General features: G+C 48.5%; 1 protein-coding gene and 1 long non-coding RNA gene across 3 annotated transcripts in view; both read right to left on the bottom strand.

The window, feature by feature from the left end:
• LOC120603801 (uncharacterized) overlaps positions 1 to 21,944 on the bottom strand; it is a 151,658-nt gene extending 129,714 nt beyond the window's left edge. For both annotated transcript variants that reach the window (XR_005653137.1, XR_005653136.1), the window contains exons 1-2: positions 21,468 to 21,944; positions 18,556 to 18,631 (exon numbers count right to left, since the gene is read on the bottom strand). This is a non-coding gene — a long non-coding RNA (uncharacterized LOC120603801). The remainder of the gene's footprint in view (positions 1 to 18,555; positions 18,632 to 21,467) is intronic.
• Positions 973 to 3,052, bottom strand: CEBPB (CCAAT enhancer binding protein beta). Its single transcript, XM_039864582.1, has one exon. The coding sequence runs from the start codon at positions 2,631 to 2,633 to the stop codon at positions 1,593 to 1,595; it is 1,041 nt and encodes a 346-aa protein (XP_039720516.1). The 5' UTR covers positions 2,634 to 3,052; the 3' UTR covers positions 973 to 1,592.
• Positions 21,945 to 22,045: the final 101 nt, after the last annotated feature.

The raw sequence follows: 22,045 nt of genomic DNA, 5'->3' as shown, positions 1-22,045 counted from the left end.
TAACAAGAGCAAAGGCTTATATAACACCTCCTGCGTGCCAGGCACCGCAGGACGCCGTACGTGTATCCACTAACCCCTCTGTCTACATCCTCAACTCTCAGGAATGCCGTTCAGGGCTGGAATGGGGATGTGGGTGCAGTGCAGAGGGGCGGGAGGTTAACAGGGGGCAGGGACGCAGACACCTTGCCAGGGGCCGTTTCTGTCCCAGGGAATCAGGAACAGGGGCCCCAAGTTCAAACCTAGGCTCGGCCACCTTGAACAAGCAGGTGAGGCTGGGCCTCGGTGTCCACATCTGGGCAAAGAGGGCAAGTGGTAAATTTCTCATCCTCCAGAAAGGGAGTGGAAGTGCAGGAACACTCCCCTCCCCCTGACTTCCCTCATCTGGCTCAGCTTCTCCCCTCCTGCTGGCCAGGGACACCCAAACTGGCCAGGGACACACAAACACAAGCTCGCCCACACACCCAGCCTCCTCTCTTAGAATATATACACACACAAACTTTTCTAAACAGCCCCCCCACTACACTTACCAAAAAATCTTGCCCCAACTTGGAGGCTCAGCAGGACCAAGACCTGTACCCACCCACCGTCATCAGTCACAGGCTCTTAAACATTGTGCAGGGGTCACAGACCTCGAGGCCCCTCCAAATCCAAGCCTGGCACTCAAGACCTGCCAGAGGCCTTGGAACTCTCCCCACGCCAGGTTCCCAGCCACTCCTTCCCAGCACCCAGGGACCCTAAGTCACCCTGAAAGCCTGACCCAGCACTCTTCTGCCCCTCCCTCCCAGGTCTGGTACCCCCATCTCTAAGCATAGGCCTTGAGGGGAGTGGAGAAGGAGAAAAACCAGCTGCAACACCCCCACCCAACCACCAAAAAAGCCAAAAGTATTAGCAGCCCCATGCACAGCCCCCCGCACCAGAGCAAAAATGAAATCATAGAAATCCAAAATAATCAAAAGCCAACTACTGCCCCCAAAAGGTTTTAACCATTCTCAAAAAAAAAAGTTTATTAAAAGTGTTCTTAATGCTTGAAACGGAAAAGATTCCCAAATATACAGACGCCTCTTTTCTCATAGAAATAGATTATTTTTTTATAATACAAAAAAAAGACCAAAAAAACAACGACAAAAACAACATCAACAGCAACAACCCGGTAGGAACATCTTTAAGCGATTACTCAGGGCCCGGCTGACAGTTACACGTGGGTTGCGTCAGTCCCGTGTACACACGCGTTCAGCCATGTTTAAACCGATTGCATCAACTTCGAAACCGGCCCGCCCGCCGGCGCCTGGAGAGTGGGCAGAGGGAGAGCTAGAGAGTTTATCATTCATCTGTACACATAGACATTTCTTCTTTAAATACCATGGGCGGGCGCCCCATCTGCATGTGCGGTTGGTTTGGACAAAAATATAGATATATATATAATAAAATATTAAAATTACCGACGAGCTCCCCGCGCTGCCAAGTGCCCCAGTGCCAAAGTTTTGCCGGCGCCACCAGGGGCGAGGGCGGGAGCGGGAGCGCGGGCGCTTCCCGGAGTCGCGCGCCCAGCAGCGCGGAGGCCAGCCGGCAGGGGGACGCGCGCGGGGGCCGCGCTAGCAGTGGCCGGAGGAAGCGAGCAAGGGCTCGGGCAGCTGCTTGAACAAGTTCCGCAGGGTGCTAAGCTCGCGCGACAGCTGCTCCACCTTCTTCTGGAGTCGCTCGTTCTCAGCCGTGAGCTCCAGGACCTTGTGCTGCGTCTCCAGGTTGCGCATCTTAGCTTTGTCGCGGCTCTTGCGCACCGCGATGTTGTTGCGCTCGCGCCGGATCTTGTACTCGTCGCTGTGCTTGTCCACGGTCTTCTTGGCCTTGCTCTTGACCTGTGAGGGCGCCGGTGCCGCCCCCGCGTAGCAAGCAGCTTGGGGCGCCTTGGCGTCGGCGGGGCTCGGCGTGCCGGGCGGGCTGGACGACGAGGACGTGGACAGGCTCCCGCTGCTGCCGCTCGGCACCGCCTGGTAGCCGAGATAGGCGCGCAGAGCGTACGGAAAGCCAGCCGCCATGCCTGCGCCACCGCCGCCCGGCGCTCCGGCCTCCTCCTTCCGCTTGCAGTCCGCGGGCTCGAAGCCCGGCTCCGCCTTGAGCTCGGCGGGCTGCGGCGGCGGCGGCGGGGGCGGCGGGTGTAGGGGCGCGAAGCAGCTCGGGTGCAGTGCGCCCTTGGCGGCCCCCAGGCGCCCCAGGCTCACGTAGCCGTACTCGGCCGCCTTCTTGCAGTTCTTGCCCCCGTAGTCGTCGGAGAAGAGGTCGGAGAGGAAGTCGTGGTGCTGCCCGGAGGAGGCGGGCGCGGGGGCGGGCGCAGGCGGAGCCGCCTCGAAGGTGTCCGTGGCCGTGGTCGGCGCCGGGGCCTGCGGCGCGCCCAGCGGCTCCAAGTACGGGCTGAAGTCGATGGCGCGCTCGTGGTCGCCGATGCTACCCAGCTCGCCGGCGGAGGGGCGCGGCCCAGGTCTGGCCGCGGGGGGCGCCGCAGGGGCCGCCTTGCCGCCGTACGCAGCAGCCAAGCAGTCCGCCTCGTAGTAGAAGTTGGCCACTTCCATGGATTTAAAGGCAGGCGGCGGCGGCAGGGGTAGACATGCTGGGTCCCAGGCCACCAGGCGTTGCATGAACGCGGGTGCCCGGGGAAGGGGCTCGGCGCTGCCCGCTCCGGCCGGCCCGCAGGTGGCGCGGCCTCCTGGCTGCGAACTGTCGCTGCTGTGTCGCTGCTGCTGCTGCTGCTGCTGCCGCCGCTTCTGCCTCTGCTCTGCCGGAGTGGCCGCTACTAGTGCGGGGGCTGGCGGCTGGACCCTCGAGTGGGTCCCCTTCCCGGTCCCGTGCGCGGCTCTGACTCGCTAAAGTTTCTCCTGAGCCCGGTTATTTATAAGGCGGCCCATGGCAACGGCTGCGTCACGCCTGGCGGCCGCCCCGGCCCCTCCCGCCGCCGCCGGGACACAGCTACACCGTGGCCGCCTGAGACCCCTGGGAGGTCGGTGACCTGACCAGAGACTAGAAGCGCGTCCTCGGGGGTCCCGGGGCTCGAGGGGGGGGCGGCCTCATGCCCCCTGCCCACTCCCACCAGGCGGCCCCCGGATTGGAAGCGAGAAGGGGAGGTGCGACCCCGCCCCCGAACCGCCCCCTCCGGGCTGGAGGCTGTACTGAAAGGGGGGGAACCCGGGGAGGGGGTAATGCTATCGCCTGCCCCCACCCGAAACACGGCGGCGGCCCGCCCCCTGCTGGAGGAGGCGGTGGCTTAAGGACCCGCAGCGTCCAGCCCCCACGCCCCACAGAGGGGCTGCTCCCCAGGCGGGAACCTGGAGAACTCACCCCCCAGCTCTGGCTCCTGGAGTGGTGACCCATCTCCAAGACGCGTCCTCGCTCCTAAACTTGCCCCCATCCCCAGCTCTTAGGAGGGGATTCCATGCCTGTGGCGACTCCCCTCGTAAAGCCACCTCCAACAGGAGGACCTGGGGGGTGGGCGGGCAGGTAAAGGGAAGCGCTCCACTGGGGCCTCTGCCTAGGTAGGCCGTGCCCCCGCCTCCACCGCCCCACCCACCGCACCTACCCGCCTCCTTAGACCACACCTGAGTCTTCTCCAGCCCCACCCTACCCTGACCTGGGCTCCCAGAAGGGTGGAGGGGGGGCGGGGTACTCTGCTCTGCCACACTGTGTGACTTTGCGAAAGTCATTTCACTTCTCTGAGCTTACATGAAGGTGTCGTTACTGTTACTTTTAGTTGTATTACTGTCTCCACCACAGACACCCAAACATAAGGCTTAGTTTTAAGTCCACTCTGAGAAGCACATCAGAAAGAAGGGCCTCTCCCAGAGGGGGCCTAGCAACCCAATATCACATGGGCTCATGTACCCCTTTAGTCTCAAAAGAAAAGCCCTTTTCCAGGCGCCCCAAGACCTATGTGCCAACCTGAGGCCACAATACCTGTTTCAGAAGCTGGTGGGGAGGAGGTCAAGCCAGGCCCCATTGGGGACCGTGGAGGAGAGAGAAGGGACTTGCCTCATTTTTACTAAGTCCCTGCTGTGCGCTGCGTGTAAGCTTGGACCCACGGTTCACCTTTTCACCTTGCTAGGAGGAGGCTTTTGCTGCCCCTGGTTCACAAATGGGCAAACAGGCCATGGCCCATCTGGATTTGAACATACGCCTGAGGCCCTCCCTGCTGAGTGGACTCAAGCAGCCCCTTTTCCTCTCAAGCCCCATTCCTAGGCCATTTGGGCAGCTCCCTGAGCCTACTGCTCTGTCACTCAGGTCTAGGCAGAAGTTCCCAGCCTGCCTGGGGCTGACCCCCGGCCCACTGACCCCCAGCCCTGGCGGGCAAGCAGGCATTGCTCAACCTTCAACGTTATCTGCTGAGCTAGGGTGACCCAGAGAGCTGTAGAAATGACATCTCTGAGAGTGCCCTTGGGGGATGGGGGGTAGGGAGGAACAAATGAAACACTGGCCCAGCCTGCTGGCTTTCTGGGCCTTCCCAGCACCAGGGAGGGATCTGAGGACCCAGGGCCCCACAGCCAGGCCTTCCAAGATGCAAAGCGGGACACTTAGGGCTGAGCTTGAGGCCCACCGCCTCCAAAAGACCCTCTCTGCTCCACTTGCTGATGAACTTCCTTCCCAGCCCTTATCTCCAGCTACCATTATCCTGGTTGTCTTGACACCTCCCCCCAGACTGCTTGGTCCATGAGGGCTGTCCCTCGAATACTGGAACTCCTGAACTGGGCCTGCCCAAAATTTACCAGTGAATAAATGCATTTGCTGTTCCCTCTGGACCAAGAACACTATTCCCCCAGCTCTGCCTAAGGCTCATGCAAAGGTTACCACCGGGAAGAAGGCCTTCCTGACCTCCTGACCTCCCCATCGCAAGTCCCAGGCCCTCAATTGCTCCTTTTACATCCCCCTACTTGATTTCCTTGCCCGTTCTCATTACTACCAAAATTATTTTACCTAATCATCTTGCTTTCTGCCCCTGCTGCCTCCTCCCCATGTCAGCCCCACCTGGGCAGGAATTTAGTTTTCCCCAGTGCCTAAAATCATGCCCAGCACACAGAAGATGCTCAATGGATGAAGAAGGTGAGGTCCCCCATTAACTGGGCTGTGTGACCTCAGGTAAGATAGCTCCCCTCTCTGAGCCTCAGCAGCCTCCTCCCAACTCTCAGGGTTCTGGAGAGATGCAGTGAGACCTGGGGGAGTCTGAAGCTAATTGGAGGATTTGCTGTGTGTCCTCAAGCCAATCTTCCACCCTCTCTGAACCACATTTTAAGCTCTTTGCATGTATTAACTAATTTAATCCTCCTGATTATTTATAGGAATCAGATCATATTATTAAGCTCCACTTTACAAATGAGGAAATAGGCCCAACAGAGCTAAGTGTGCCTGTTCAAGGTCACATTAAAGGGGTAGTAAGGATTAAAGTCTTTCCAGCCTTACCTTCCCCTTTGGGTTTATAATAAATCAAAACAAGTCTGGTAATGTGAACCTCGCTTTCTGAATGGCAAAAAACGAGGCTCAGAGAATGGTGGCCCAGGGTCACACAGTGACTCAAAAGGCAACCCAGACCCTGGGGATTGGCCTCCAAGCATCGGACTCAGCCCTATCACTTGCCCTTCTAGCCTCTAGAATGGAACTGCACCCACCAAATAAACAAACACTGAGCCTCTTGCTTTCCACTCTTCCCTGACCAGGATTCCTCATTCTGGCATGAAAGTAAATTCAGTTCTCACCTCATTGCCACCCCAGGTGTCCTGCAGAGATGTTGCAGTGCCTGCTCAGGTGATGTAAGCCCTTGTTTTTACAAAGCTGTTGCTCAACAGGCCCTGCCTGCTGCTTCACTATTAATGCTCAGCCTTTCCTGAGGATGGGGCTGATGGAAGCTTACCCACTATGGCCCAGAGGTCTAGAGCACACCCCAGTGGTTCTGCAGGCAGCAAGAGCCTAGAAATTAGGACCCACCTGATACCACCCATAATGATCTCTCTCAGTTACATCCTGTGTAGGTATTTGTAGGAACCTAGACTAGGAAGGGTCTCAAACTGGTGGTCAGTGGCCAAATCCAACCCACAGACACTTTCACTTTGACCCCACGGTGTTTTGCTTTGTTTTGTTGTCGTTGTTCCTTTTTTCAATGAATTTATTGTCAACATTTAAAAATCAAGAGACTTCACATCAAAATTCCAATTTCCAGCTTCTCTTTTAAAACCAAAAGCTGTGAGCTGGGCCCACATGGCTGCGAGTAGTGGGCAGGAGCTAGGCAGGGCTGTGGAGGGAACAGACACTTTCCTACCCAATACACGTCCTCCTCTGCCCCCAAACCGCTTTCACAATTCCTCCTGCTAGTCCCTGCAGCTTCTCCTTACCCTATTTTAAGGAGGCAAAAACCAACATGACTTGCCCAAGGGAAGTCCCATTGTTTCTGCATTGAAGGGAGTGATAAAGGTGTTTGCAGAGGGGCTTAGAAATCAGCCAGTGGGTAGAAAAACTAAGGCAGAAAGGGGACCTATGAGAGATGGTCCATGGAGATTGTCTCTAGGGGATTTGGAGTGGGGGACTGCAAAGGTCAGACTTTTGGTTTTGCTCTGTACCCTCCCTGGATGTGACACTCTGATGTCCCCTTTAGACCTCAGCCCCAGGTCTATAAAATCAGGGTAATATCCCCTCTCTCAGGCATTCTGGGCCTGCTGTTCCCTTCATACTGGCCAGACAAGGCACATGGGAGTGAATCAGACCTCCCCTTATCCCCACAAAAGGCAAGTCACAAAAACCTCACAAAGCAAGCAGATGGCAAACAGGCCCAGAGAGGGTTAAGACTTCCCCCAAGATCACAATGAACTGATAAAAGAGCTGGACTTTAAATGTCTGAGATTTTTCCCACCACGTCTCCTCTTTGAGGCCTCACTTTACCCCTCTGCCTAACGGAGCTGAGATTAGATCCTTAATTGCTGACAAGTGTCCTGGGATCTGGAATTTGATGCGCAGGGCTGGCTAGCAAATTTTGCCTTAGCATATGCTGCCACCATGTGGCAGGTTCTAGGAATGCAGGAGTGATTTAAACGAATCTTTGTATGCGGACCTGTTGTGTACCTTGCTATGGGATACAGAGGTCAGCACTGTGGATATTATAGATGCTTGCAGGACATGAGCAGGAAAGGAATAAAATGTCCAACAAAATGTGCTCACTTTGACTTAGTCATTCAGCAAATATTTTTCAGCACCTACTATGGCTCATGCCCTAGAGACATATTCATGAACAAGACAGAAGCGATTCTTCTTCTCATGGAGTTGACATTCCCCTTGGGGAAGACAAACAATAAACAAAATGAGAAAAGTATGCATTTTGTTACATTCTGGTAAGCACCATGGAGAAAAATACAGCAGAGAAGGGGGATGGGAGCGCTGGGGGGTTTTATTTTAATTTTAAATTAGAGTGGTCTAATTTAATTAAATAAAAGAGGCCTCCTAGAGGTGACATTTGAGCAAAAACACGAATGCGATGAGGGAAGGGGCCATTCAGGTTGCTGTGGGGAGAGTGTGCTGGGCAGGAGAACAGCAAGTGCAAAGGCCCTGAGGTAGGAGCATACCTGGCCCATGTAGTTGCCATGGATGGAGCATAGGAAGAGTAGCAGGAAATTATCTCATAGAAATAGTGGGGGTCATATCACACCGGGCTCTGTGGACCATTGTACAGACTGACTGTCAGTCTGGGTTAGCAGGAACCACGGAGAGTTCTAAGCAGAGGAGGGACAGGATTTGACTTAGGTTCGAACAGAATCCCTCTGGCTGCATGTAAGGAATGGACAGTACTGGTGGTAAGGGCAGAAGTAGGGAGCCCAGTGAGGAGGTAGCGGCGGTCATGCAGGAAGAGGGTGGTGGACTCCACCAGTGCGGTGGCCGTGGAGGTAGGGAGAAATAGTCAAAATCTGAATTTATGTTGAAAGTTGAACCTTCACGATGTCTGATAGGTTCAATTATTAGAACAGCCACATCATGGACCACTCCATAGCAATTTAAAGGGACAAGGTATATGATACCAAAAGCACTGGAAACCGAGAGAAGAAAAAAAAAAAAAACAGGAAATTAGATTACATCAAAATTAAAAACTACTGTGAAGCAAAGGACAAAAATCAGCAGAGTGGAAACGCAGCCTGCAGAATGGGAGAAAATATTTGCAAGTTATATATTTGATAAGAGGTTAATAACCAGAATATATAAAGAACTCCTACAACTTGACCGTAGAAACCCTGATTTAAAATGGGCAGAAGACTTAAAAAAGACATTTCTCCAAAGAAAAATGAATGGCCAATAAGCACATTTAAAAATGCTCAATATCAGTAATCATTAAGGAAATGAAAAATCAAAACCACAATAAGAGACCACCTCACACCCACTAGGTTGGCTACAGTAAAGAAAAACAAAAAATAAGCGTTGGTGAAGCTATGCAGAAATTGCAAGTCTTGTGCGCTGTTGATGGGAATCTAACATGGTAGGGCCACAGTATGGCTGTTCCTCGAAAAATTAAAAATAGAATTACCATATGATCTAGCTATTTCCTAGGTGTACACACAATAGAATTGAAAGCAGAATCTTCAATAGCTATTTGCACACTCATGTTCATAGCAGCATTATGCCCAAGAGCCAAAAGGTAGAAGCAACCCAAGTATCCGTCGATGCATGAAGGGATAAACAAAATGTGGTCTATCCACACAATGGAATATTATGTAGTCTTTAAAAAGAAGGAAATTCTGACACATGCTACAACCTGGATGAACCTTGAAGTCATTATGCTGAGTGGAAGAAGCCAGTCACGAAAGGACAAATACTGTATGATTCCACTTATACGAGGTGCCTAGAACAAACTTATAGAGACAGAAAGCAGAATGGTGGTTGCCAGGGGCTGGGAAGGGAGGAATGGGGAGTTAGCATTTGGTGGATATAGAGTTTCGGTTTTGGAAGAAGAAAAAGTTCTAGAGATAACCGTGATGATGGTTGCACAACAATGTAAATGTACTTAATGCCACTGAACTGTCCACTTTAATATAGGTAAGATGGTAATTTTTACGTGAATTTTACCATTTTAAAAAAAAAGACAAGGTAGATCTTCATAAGTCAACATGGAAATACGCCCAGTGGCACTGTAACATGAAAGAAGGTGTGGCAGAGCAGTGTTCCCGTAGAGCTGTCTGTCTTGAAAACCTCTGCCATTACCTAAAAGTTTTTTCATGTGAATAACACAGTGTTGATGAAGGTGTGGGAAAACAGGTATAACTTATTGAGTTAAGAAAGCCATACACTACATGGTCCTGCCTCCACAGCTTTGCTCATGCTGTTCCCTCTGCCTCTAACACCCTTCCCTTCTACCTCCAGCTAAGAAAAGCCCAGAGAAACTTTCCCTGAATATCCAGGTCAAATTACTCTCCACTTCCTCTGCACGCCCACTCGAGTTAGTTTTATGTAATCTCCCTCTCCTGGGAGCCCCTGAAAATCAGCCCAATCTAGGTCATCTCTATAACACACACACACACACACACACACACACACACACACACACACACACACAGAGGAATCATGCAGGTGCTGAGTAGGTGCTCAGTGATTTGGGGGCCCAACCCAGGAAAATACACACTTGTCTGACCCGCAGTCTCCCCACCCAGCTGGACCCAATGCAGGGACCTGTGGTTGCATTGTCTAGAATTGCCACCAGGTAGCGATGGAGCCCAGCTTCCAACCTCCCCAGCTGCTACCTGAGCTGAGAAAGCAGGGGTAGGTTGTGGGCCTGAGAGGTCAGAAACCCCAGGGCAGGGCGCTCCCAGCCCAGCTTTGAAGAGAAATTTCCCATCCTCATTGCCCACTCCTCTCCTCAACTTCAAAATTTGCTTCTCCCTCCAGCCGACTGACTTTAATTATAGGTGTGCCAACCACTGATAGATGCAATGATCTGGATGACTCTCCAAAGTCTTGTGCCAAGTGAAAGATATCAGACACAAAATAACACATGCTGCATGATTCAATTTATATGACGCTCTAGAATAAGCAAAATTAATCTATAATGGAAAATAGCAGGACGGTGGTTGCCCCCAGCTGGGGGGATGGGCAGGATTGGCTGGGCAGGAGCACAAAGGTACTTTATTTTGGCGAGGGGTGGTAAATATGCTGTATTAGTTTCCTAGGGCTGCCATAACCAAGTACCACAAACTAAACAGCTTAAAACAACAAACATTTATTCTCTCACAGTTCTGGAGGCCAGAAGTCTGAAATCAAGGCCATGTTCCCTCCAAGGGTTCTTGGGGAGAGCCCTTCCTTGCCTCTTCCAGCTACTGCTAGCTGCCAGCGGTCCTTGGTGTTCCTTGGCTTATAGGTATGTCATTCTAATCTCTGCCTCTATCTCCACATGGCCCTCTTCCTGCCATAGGTGTCTGTGTCCAAATCTTCATCTCCTTCTCTTATAAAGGCACCAGTCATCGGACTGAGGGCCCCCCGCCCATTCGGTCTGACCTCATCTTAACTTGGTTACATCTGCAAAGACCCCATTTCCAAACGAGGTCATATTCACAAGTACCAAGGTTTATGACCTGAATATATCTTTTTGAGGGACACAGTTCAACCCACTTCGTGTTCTATATCGTGGAAGGAGTTTGGACAACACAGGTAGATGCATTTGTCAAAAACAATCTAAAGTACACTTAAGATTTGTGCATTTCGCTGAATGTAATACTGACCTCTAGCTAATGATATGCATGCTGAAGTGATTAGGGGTGAGGTGTACTGGCATCTGTAACATACTCTGCATTTAGTTGCCCCATCTCTTTGGTCTCCTTTAATTGGGAGCAGTTCCTCAGTCTTTCTCATGCATAACCTTGACACTTTTGAAAAGTTCAGGCCATTTACCCAAGTGGTCTTGTGTCCTCCTCGGGCTTCCCAGCAGGAGGCATCTGAAGGCCATTTATCCCTTTACTGATGATGCTTATATTAATCACATGGTAAAGGTGGCATCTGCCAGGTTTCACCACTGTCAAGTTACTGTTTTTCTCTTTGTATTTTTCTCTTTGTAGGGAGATACTTTTAAACTATTTAAATATCCTGGTCTTCCTCCAGCTTTCACCCACTGATTTTAACATCCATTCATATACTTGCCTCAATCGATCTATTGCTATGTAATAAATGATCCCAAAACTTAGCAGCTTAAAATAATAATCATTTTCTTCTCACTGTTTTTACGGGTCAGGAATTCAAGAGTGCTTTGGCTGCAAGGTTCTGGCTTCGAGTCTTTCAGAAGTTGCAGTCAGGGTGTAAGCTGGGGCTGCAGTTATCTGAAAGCTCAACTAGGGCTGAAGCATCACTATATAATGTGAGCCATAAATGAAAACCACATGCTTAGTTTTAAATTTCCTGGTGGTCGCAGTTTAAACAGTAGAAAAATATACAGGCGAAGTTCATTTTAGTAATATAGTTTATTTAACCCAATATATCTATAATATTTTCACTTCAACATGTTCTCAATATAAAAAAAATTATTAACAAGATATTCGGCATCTTTTTTTCAAGCTGTCTTTGAAACTGAGTATATATTTAACACAGCGTATTCCAGTTTGGAGTAGGCGCATCACCAAGTGCTTAACGTCTGTGGCTAGTGGCTATTGTATCGGACAGCTCAGTGCTCACAACGTGGGCCGCTTCTTAGGGCTGTTCCAGTGTCCTCATGACAGGGAATCTGTCTTCCCCCAGAGAGAGGGGTTGAAGAGAGCAAGAAGGAAGCACATTCCTTTTATGACCTAGTTTTCAGACATAGCATTTCTCCCATATTCTATTCATTGGAATTGAATCACTAAGTCCAGTCCCCACTCAAAAGGAAGTGAATTTGCTTCCACCTCTTGAAGAGAAGCATATCAAAGAATTTGTGGATATATCTTAAAATCACCATGGCCTCATTTATTTTTGTATTCATTTATATCAGTATGGACCTATGGATTTCATTTAATGCTTTCTAAATTCATCGCTACCATTATTTGTTTTGATGCTCAAACCGACCCAGATTTGGCCAGTGTGAGCCCCTTTCAGCTGGCTCCTGTGTCCTTTCACTATGTCCCCATTATTCTTTGAGAATTTCCTTATTTTCTGGCACAGTAAGATGTTCCAGGCTCAACTGCTACTTTTCTTACCCCAGCCCTGGTTCATTTTAGTGGAGAATGGATTTTGAAACCAAAATCTGGGTGCTGTCCAACTTTTTCATCTTTACCAGTCTCCCAGGTGTAAAGGGATATCTCCTGGTCATTTACATTTGCGTGTCCTCTTGCTAACAAGTTTGAGCCTTCTTCATGCCCTCATGGTTTCCCTCATCTGTAAATTGCTCATCACACCTGCTGCTTTTTTCCATTGCAGTCTTTTCTGTTGCTTATTTGCAAGTTTCTTGTATATCCTAAGGCCTGCAATTTTAGACATTGCAATATTTTCATACTCTGATATCTGTCTATTAGCTTTGTCCATGGTATCCTTTGGCCAGAATTCCTTCATTTTGATGTAATCAAAATAATTTTTTTAAATGTTTTTGCCTTTTATACATTGGTGCTTTTTTTTATTATGATAAATACAAATAACATAAAATTTACCATTTTAGATATTTTTAAAGGTAAAATTCAGTGGCATTAAATACATTCACAGCGTTGCGCAACCATCACTATTACCCATTTCCAGAACTTTGCCATCATCCCAAACAGAAACTCTGTACCCATTAAACAATAGCACCCTCCTCTTCCCCCCAGTTCCTGGAGACCTCTAATCAATTTTGTCTCTATGAATCTGACTACTCTAGGTACCTCATATAAGTGAATCGCATACTATTTGCCCTTCTGTGATTGGCTTACTTCACTCAGCATGTTTTCAAGGTCCATCCACGTTGTAGCATGGGTTAGAATTTCATTCCTTTTTATGGCTGAGTAGTATTCCATTGTGTGTATATAACTTCTACTCATTTTGTAAGTTTGCACTTCATGTGAAGTCTTAATCCATCTAGAGTCCACCTGTGTTTGCAGTGTGAAGGATCCAGTTTTTTGGAGGGTTAGTTTCCCAACACCATCTCCTGAACAAGCCCTCCTTTCCCAGGTGGGCTGTGAGCTGCTCCAGCACCACTGCTGTGCCTTACTGGTCTGCTTTGCCTTGCAATAGCACCCCACTGTTCTTGTTATAATAGTATATGATTGCCTTTTAACAATGCTGATAGGGAAGTCTCCTCTTTCCTATTCTTTTTTAAGGTTGTGGTTAAGTTCTTTCCATATCTCATCTCTATCAACGACTGAGTCTCCTCCATGACTCCAGCTCCTGCGAGACAGTCCACTGGGCTTAAGTGACCAGGCCCCAGGCTCCTGTAACTTTTCCTGCTCCCTCGGTCCCTCCAGCTTAGAGGTGGCAATGGCTTTCTGTTGCTGCAAATCTCTGAGCTTCTTTGCAGTCTCTTGCTTGGCTTCTGGGTGCCTCCATCATCTCTGTAACCACTTCCCTTTTGGAAAGTCTCTCTGTTTATGTGCTCAGTGGTTTCCTGATTAAATTGTGATTGATACGATGAAAGGATATGAGAGCAAACCTGCGAGTGGCCAGACCAGCAGGACTCTCTGTCCCCTTCCCTTTCTTATAGATAAAAACCCAGCAGCCTGCAGATGGGGAGAGGCAGCTGGGTGCTGGGAATCAGGAGGTGACCCTAGAGTCAGACAGGCCTCGTTTTATTCCCTCTCTACCATTTGTCAGCTGTGTAAACGTCATCAATTTACTTCCCCTCTGAGGCCTCAATTTCCCTACCTGCCATGTGGGGATAAGGATCATACCCATCAACACACATACACACACACACACACACAACTGTAAGCTCCACAAGGGCAGGATTCAGGCCTTGAGATAGCCTTAGTGCCTCGATGAGATTCTCAATCACCAACATCATAGGTGCTGTGTTGGTTCAATAAACAGTCAAAGGAATTAATTCTCTCACTGAATCCTCCTCACCAGACATCTATGAATTGAACCCCAGGGTTCTCATTTTATAGAAGAAGAAACAAAGGCTCAGAGAAAGTCCCAACCCTGCCAAGCTCATCCTGCTAGGAAGTAGTGAAGATGGAATTCGAATCCAGGCCAATGCTCTCAACCTCGCCCAGGCCCGCCCCTCCTTGCCTCGAGCCTGCCTTCTAAATCTCTCCCTGCTCTGTGGCTTCCCAAACTATCCTCACAGCTACCTGGAACTTCTCTTGTTCTGAAAATTCCCAGTGCCTGGCTGTTAGGCTGCAGTATCATTTTGTGCCAGCAAGTGTCACCAGAGAACTCCTCGTGGCCACAGTCAGCAGCTTAGTGCTCCAGAGCCCGAACGTGCCATAATTCATCTAATCACCTTACACCTGCGCACATGGGCGATGAGGTTAAAATTTCCGTGAGAATGGATTCCTAGAAGTGGAATTATATAGCGCAATGAACATCTTTAGACTGCATAGATTCCATAAACTTCTAAGCCTGGTTTACAACCTGGGAGTGTGCAGACCAGAGAGAGCACAGGGAAACACAGCAAGCTAGAAGGGCCACGTTTGAAACTGGCTCCTCCAGCTATGAATTTTTCCACTGCACTTGACTATGCTTCTAACTTATGCTCAAGTTCGGTCTTGGTGAATTTTTATATGTGTGTGGGACTGGACCTAACGGCGCTCTCTGTCATTCCATCAGCCATCCATTCATTTAATAAATGCATTGTTGGGATACAGGATCAATGCTATAAAAAAGGCTCAAATAATAAGTGTCTCCAATACAAGAAAATAGTTAATGTTCCTCTCTCACATCAATCTAAAGGAAAGCAGTCTGGGTTTGGATAGTGGCTTTATGGTGCCAGGGACTCAGACTCTTTCTATCTCATAGCTCTTCCATCTTCAACCAGCAGTTCCCATCTTATGGTCCAAGGTAGTTTCTCTAGCACTGCCATCATATCTACATCCCTGCCAGTGGGAAGTAAAAAAAAAAGGAAGTAGACAGAATTCAACCTATTTAAGGGCACAAATCAGAATCTTTTGTGCCACTTTCACTCTCATTCTATTAGCCGGAATTAGTCATATGTCCTATACTGCTGCAAGGGAGGCTGGGAACAGTAGTCATTAGCTAACATAGCTGACATATTTTCTGCTAAAATTGAGAGTTCTATTACCACCGAATATATTGTCCATTCTCTGCCATGCATATATTTTCTGAGCACCAAACTGGAAATAGTGTGAACTTTGGAATTTGACCCGTCTTAAGTTTGAATCCCAGCTGCGTCACAACCACTCTGAGCCTCAGCTTCCTCATTTATAAAATGCAGACAAGAGAGTAAGTGTGCTTATCCACGTAGGAGTTATGAGATTTACAGTGTAGACTCAGCATTAAGCCTAGTGTACAGCTGGCACAAAGGAAACGGAAGCTGCTTTTAAAATGAGCCAGACCTTGAGCCAGAGGTGACTCAGCAGAGGCCCTGCCCTGGATTCCAATGGGGAGACATTCTGAGGCGGCCTCCTGTCAATAAAAGCCTGGAGACTTGTCAGCACATAACCCCAATGCATCTATCAGGCATGAGTCATAAGATATGACCATAAGTCATAGAGTAGCAGCTGGGCTCAAGATAATTGGCATCCTTCCAATCCCACCTCTCCAGCCCCATTTTACAGGGGCAAACAGCCGAGGGAAGAGCAGGAGGCACAGCAGCAGCAGGCATAGCGTGACTACACTGTTTTATTTTATCAGTCTCCTCCTAACGGGGCATGTGGGTTGGTTCCAGTTTGGAATGATCAAAAACAGAGTTGGCTGGGCGTGCCTATGCCTATAGGAGTGGGGTTTTCCAGGGTAGCTGAGGAGAAACAGAATCCCTGGGGTGAATTGTAGACCCACAGGGTGCTCCAGTTGCAATAGAGGGAGGTGTCTCTCTCCAATTCACTTAAAGGTCAGAGTTTCTCAGCCATGGCCTTCTTGACATTTGGGGCCGGAGAACCACGGTGTGGGGGGCCGTCCTGTGCACGGTGGGATGTTTGGCAGCATTCCTAGCTTCTACCCACAAGATGCCAGCAGCACATCACCACCCCAACTGTGACAACCACAAATGTCTCCAGACATTGCCAAATGCCTCCTTGGGGCCAAAATCATCCCCAGCTGAGAACTGCTGCTCTAGATGTACAGAGCCTGTGAGCAGGATTTCTAAGCCCAGATTCTTAAAAGCAGATTTGTGGATATTATTACTTATTTATGCTGACATTTTGCTATAGGGGATCTAAGTGAAGGAGAAATGGAAGTTTATTGTACTATTCTTGCAACTTTTCTATATATTTGAAATTATTTTAGAAGTTATTATTTAAAAGGGATTTATTTTTAAATCATCTGTTTTCTAGTTTTTAAAACATGGTTTTAACCTATTATTTCCATGTGCCCCTATTAAAAGGAAAACTCATTTCACAATGGTGCCCACTCAGGCCACAGTCCCAAGAGTCTCCAAGAAAAGGATTCTCAGTATAAGTGTATTAGGCAGAAAGACCCTTTACATTTATGCGAGTCTATAAAATACTTAGAAAGAAATTCCACCTAATATTAACAGTGGTTAACAATGGCCCCTCCCCTGCTGCAGTTTTCTTCAAGTGTCCACCCCTCCCCCAGGCAGCCCAGGTGGCTCAGGGAAGTGATCCCAACCCCAGATCTTAGGAGGGCCCGATGAGTCTAAGATAATCTTATTCCCCTGCTAGTGACTGGTCCAGGAATGGGCATGTGATGCAAGGGAGCCAATGAGGAATGAGTGGGGGGCAGGTCCAGGTTGGTCTTTGACTTCTTTGATCAATAAAATGCAAAGAAGTGACTTTATGAAACTTCTGAGCCCAGGACTCTTGGATGTTACCCTGAGAACACCATGTAAGGAAGCCATTCCAGCCTTCTGGAAGATGAGAGACCACTAACAGAACTGAGATACCCCAGCCAACAATCATCACCCACTGCTGGACTTACGAATAAGGCCATCTTGGACTTTCTAGCACATCTGGAATCAGAATGAAGCTGCATGAATGAGTCCAGGTGAAACTAGCAGAGGAACCACCAGCCAATCGACAGAGTTGTGAGAAGTAATAAGTCAATGCTATTTTAAGCAACTGTTTTTGAGAGGGATGTGAAAATTCGAAGAACTTATAACATGACCTGGCACATAGAAAGTGCTCCAGCATTATTGCTCGCTTCCCTGCATTACAGCTCGCTTCCCTTATGCCGATCACTCCCTCCATTTTTCCCCATCTAATGAAGCACTCCCTGCCATTCTCCACCCATCTCTGCACCCTATTTCATTTCCCCACATCAGTTGTCCCTACCTGACATTAGATTACTTTTTTTTTTTTTTAAGCATACCTGACACCTGTTATTCCTGGTGTCTCCCATCCAGAAATGCTAACCAATTCATAGGCCAAATTTAGCCAGGCTTGGGCACATTCAGGCCGGCATGGCCGTAGACTAGATTATCTTTTTATCTATTTATTTTCTGTCCCTCTTGCAACTGTGAGGGCAGGGACCTCATCTGTCTTATTCACTGCTGTGTTGCAAGCATGTTACACAGCATCTATCCCACAGCAGGTCTCAGTAAAGATCTGGCAAGTAAATGAATGGGGCAATCCATCAACATGACTTGAGGCAAGTCATGGAGGGCTTCATCCCCCAACACTGTGACACTTTGGGGGTGTCTATGTTGGGCAGCTTTGCAGCCTGAGTCTCAGAGCTAAGAGGAGCTAGAGGACAGAGACCTGACCGAGCAGAAGGGGCCAGCCACATGACTCTCTGGAGAGAGTTTGCACTTGCACTCCCCTGACAGTAGATGTCAAAAGAGGAAACTTGAGAGTCAGCCGGACCCAGATCAGCAGGGCCTTGAATGTCAGGGAAGGGGTGGATCTCATCCCACAACCTTCCCAGTCAAGTGTAACTAACAGACAGGAGAAGTAACAAAGATCTATGCAGTGTCTCCTGCTTGTCAGGTATCCCAACTCTCACTGTGCTCACTGTGAACCTTGCAACAAGCCTGTGAAACGGAAGGAAAAAGGACCTACATAGGCTCAGAAACACAGCTGTGAGCCTCCAAGCTTCAAAGGCTAAGCTCCTTCCACTGCCCATAACTGCCCTTGACTTTTGCCCCCATCTTAAGCATGTGATTCTGCCTCTTCCCTCCCTTCTGGCTTTGCTCCATCTTGGTGATCAAAATCATGTATCATTCTCTAGGCCAGAAAAACAACTTGATACCCACTCAACATCTTTATTTGGGATGTCCAACATCCGTTTCATACATAATCTGCCCCAAACAGAATGGATTCCCCCATCCCCAAACTTGCTCTCACCTTGTTCTTCCCCAACTCAGTCAATGACATCTCTATCTTTCCAGTAACTCAGGCCAGAAACCTGGGAGTCATCCTCGACTTCTCTTTCCCTCACCCCCACATCCCATCAAACAGAAAATCTTGGCCACTCCACCTTCAAAACACACCCAGAATCAAACACTTCTCCATCTCCTCAGTCATCCTGGTCTGACCCTCCATCCCCTCCTACCTGGACTACTGCAGTCACCTCCTCCTCGGTCTCCTGCACGGTCTGAGTCCATTTCCCACATGCAGCCAGAGGGATCCTATTAAAATGTAAAGTCAAGATCACTGTAAAAAGTTTTACAAGAACTGCCAATAGAACTTTCTTCAATAGTGGAAATGTTCTCTATCTGCACTGTCCAACTCATTATCCACCAGCCACATGTGACTACTGAGCACCAGAAATGTGCTTAGTAGAACTGAAAGACTGAATTTTAATCTTACTTACTTTGGCAGCCACGCTTCGTTGGTAAGGCTGTGGGAAGCCAGCACTAATGAACACAACTGGTGAGTATAAATTACTATATGATTCCATTCGCAATATCTACTTACGTACCTACTGATAGGTTTGTCTTTATCTACCAAAATGACAAAAGCATTTAACATTTGTCACAACAATTCTTCTTCAGGAGTGTCCTATTCATCTACCCTCACATGCAAAATGATATTATGTAAAAGGTTTATAACATCACGAAACAGGAAACAACCCAAGTTTCTGTCCATCAGTAGACAACTAGTTAAATGAATTGTGGTCCAGCCACACAGTAGAATACAATGAAGTTGTAAAAAAGAATGAGGACATATGACACCTAAAGCACAAAGAAAAAATAAATTGGACTTCATCAAAAGTAAAAACATTTTTGTGTATCAAAGGACTCTATCAAAAGGTAAAAAGGCAACCAATGAAATGAGAAAATATTTGCAAATCATATATCTGATAAGGGTTTAGTGTACAAAATATATGAAGAACTCTTACAATTTAACAATATATTTCTCCAAAAAAATGTACGAATGGCCAATTAGCACATGAAAAGATGCTCAATCAATAGTCACTAGAGAAATGTAAATTAAAACCACAGTGAGATATCAGTTCACATTCATTAGGATGGTATAACCGAAAATGTGGGAAATAAATACTGGTGTGGATGTAAGCAATTGGAACCTTTGTCCATTGCTGGTAGGGATGTAAAATGGTGCAGCTGCCATGGAAAACAGTCTGGCAGTTGCTCAAAAAAACATAGCTACCCTTTGACTCAGCAATTCCACTGCTAGGTATGTATATACCCGAGAGAAATGAAAACATATGTCCACGCAAAAACTCGTACATGTGAGCCAAGTATATTTGAGCTACAAATGTTCATAGTATTTAAAACAGCCCAAAAGTGGAAACAACTCAAATGTCCATTAACTTAATGTGTAAGCAAAGTGTAGTCTATCCATACAATGGAATGTTATTCAGCCATAAAAAGGAATGAGGTGCTACAACATGGATAAAGCTTGAAAACATTAAGTGAAAGAAGTTAGGCAAAAAATAATGATTCCATTATCTTATATGAAATAATATATACAATTTTATTCTCAAAGCATCCTACATATTGAAAATAAAATTTTTCAGGTATAAATCAGGTTATGTGATTCCTCTATTCAAAACCCTAGAGGGAAGAAACTGTTCAGCTCATTTTAATTAAAAACCAATATCTACTTACCTACCTACTGACTGGACTCTCTAATAAGGTCTTGCCCCATCTGCTCCTCTCCCTTCCTCTCTGACCTTACCTCCTCCCACATCCCCCTCTCTCCCCTAACTCCTCTCTCACTGGCCTCCCTACTCTTCCTGGACACGGTGAGCATGTTCTGACCTCAGGATCTTTGTCCTTGCTGTTCCCTTGACTTGGAACAATTTGTCCCCAGATATTTGCATTAACTGGCTCCCTCACTTCCTTTGGGTCTTGGCTCAAATGTCACTTTCTTGAACAGGTCCTTCCCTGACCCCGCCTCCTAGGAGACTCTGTCATGTTCCCTGCTATTTCCCTATAACAGTTCCTGGACCAGACTGGTGCTTAATAAATGTATTGAGTGAATGAATGAATGAATGAATGATCTCAGGCCGTCTGCTTGTACATCACCCATCGTGCTGGCCACAAAGATCTCCAGGCAGCAGCCACCAGCAGTAACCAGCCATCCCAGCCTGCTTGGAAGTCTGGGACATATGCAGAGCTTCAAGGGGGTGTGTCCCTGAAATCTGAGATCCAGTATCCACCAAGGCAAGTGGCCTTAATTAAGCTCCTGGGTTGAAAATCCAAATGTGTATATTAATATATTAATAAATGATGCAAGGCCAGCCAGTTTCTCCACAATTCACCAGGGCTTGGACTACAATCTGCTCTTGCCATCAAAGCAGACTTTTTTTTCCTGCGAAAAGGTGAAGCAAGGAAGGAGCATGGGCCTGACTGGGAACAGTGGCCGCCCATAACAGGAACACTCAGGAAACAGACCTGAGGTGACTGGGGTAACCAGCAGCTGAGGAATCCAGGGCTTAAAGTCTCAGAGAACCAGGACAGGATGTTGCCTCTGAAAGACATTCTAGAAGGGTTCTTACTGGCCCACCCTCCTCCCCTCAGGCACCTCTTGGTCCTTCCATGGCCTCTAGGGCAGCTCCCATTTGATGACACTGTATGGAATTTAAGAGAACAATTATTGTATACTTTGTCGTCAGCTAGACTGGAGTAAAACCCTGCTCCTGTCATTTACCAACTGAGGTAATAAAAGCATGTGGCTGAGCCTTCATTCAGCAAGCATTTACTGAGGCTCTACCACGTGCCCTACTCTGATCCAGATGTGGGGGCTCAGCTGCCAACAAAGCCAGCCCGGACCCTCGGAAGCTTTTCTTCTGGTGGGGGAGATGTGAACTGCAAGTTCATTGCCCACGACAAGCACTGTGAAGACAAAACAGGGTGATGTCACAGTGCCTGCAGGAGGGGGCAACTTTGAGCAGGGTGGTCAGGAGGGGTCTCTAAAGAGACAACATCATTGGTTAAGAGTAAATGAAATCCTGCGTCTAGCTCCTGGCCCAGCGCCTAACAGATATTAAGTGCTCACCAAATCTTATAGTGACTCCTAGGGTCATTCTCATCAGTTTACTGTCCTCTCTCTCAGGAAAACAGGCGCTCCTGGGGGTTAAACTCAGCGTTTCCCCTCCCCGGGCGCATGACACGAGCTGGCACACAAAAGGTCCTCAGAACGTCTGCACGAGGGAGGGCTCAATCAGCCAGGCCGGTGAAAACCGACCCCAATTAGAGAGCACTACTGGAAGTGTCCGTCAAGCGCTGGTTCCCTGGCCCGGCCCGGCGCCGTCACTCGCGTTCCTGGCGCACAGTAGGCACTTGACGGTGCGTGCTGAAGAAATGCCCATTTGTGGATCCGGTGGCGCACGACCTCGGGCCATTGCAGAGGACGGCAAACCGAACCTGAGGTGGGAGGCGCCGCAGCCGACGCTTCCTTGAGGCTGGCGCCTTGGCCGAGGCCGGCGGCGGAGAGGGGAGGGATGGGACACGCCGCCGCCTTGCGCTTCCGCGCCCAGCTGCGCCCAGCTGCGGCCCTGCCCCCGACGCTCCGTGGTTGGCTGCGGCTCGGCGGCCGCTGATTGGCTTGAACGGCCCCGGCGCGGGCCTTGATTG

This window comes from Pteropus medius, unplaced genomic scaffold (assembly GCF_902729225.1).
Source record: "Pteropus medius unplaced genomic scaffold, Ma_sr-lr_union100, whole genome shotgun sequence".
In the NCBI taxonomy this organism is placed as follows: domain Eukaryota; kingdom Metazoa; phylum Chordata; class Mammalia; order Chiroptera; family Pteropodidae; genus Pteropus; species Pteropus medius.
The sequence above is the reverse complement of the archived record's forward strand: the minus strand, read 5'-3'. Positions and strand labels throughout refer to the sequence as shown.

Bases quoted from the DNA above. Each gene is read 5' to 3' on its own strand.
- CEBPB (XM_039864582.1), bottom strand. From the start codon at position 2,633: ATGCAACGCCTGGTGGCCTGGGACCCAGCATGTCTACCCCTGCCGCCG.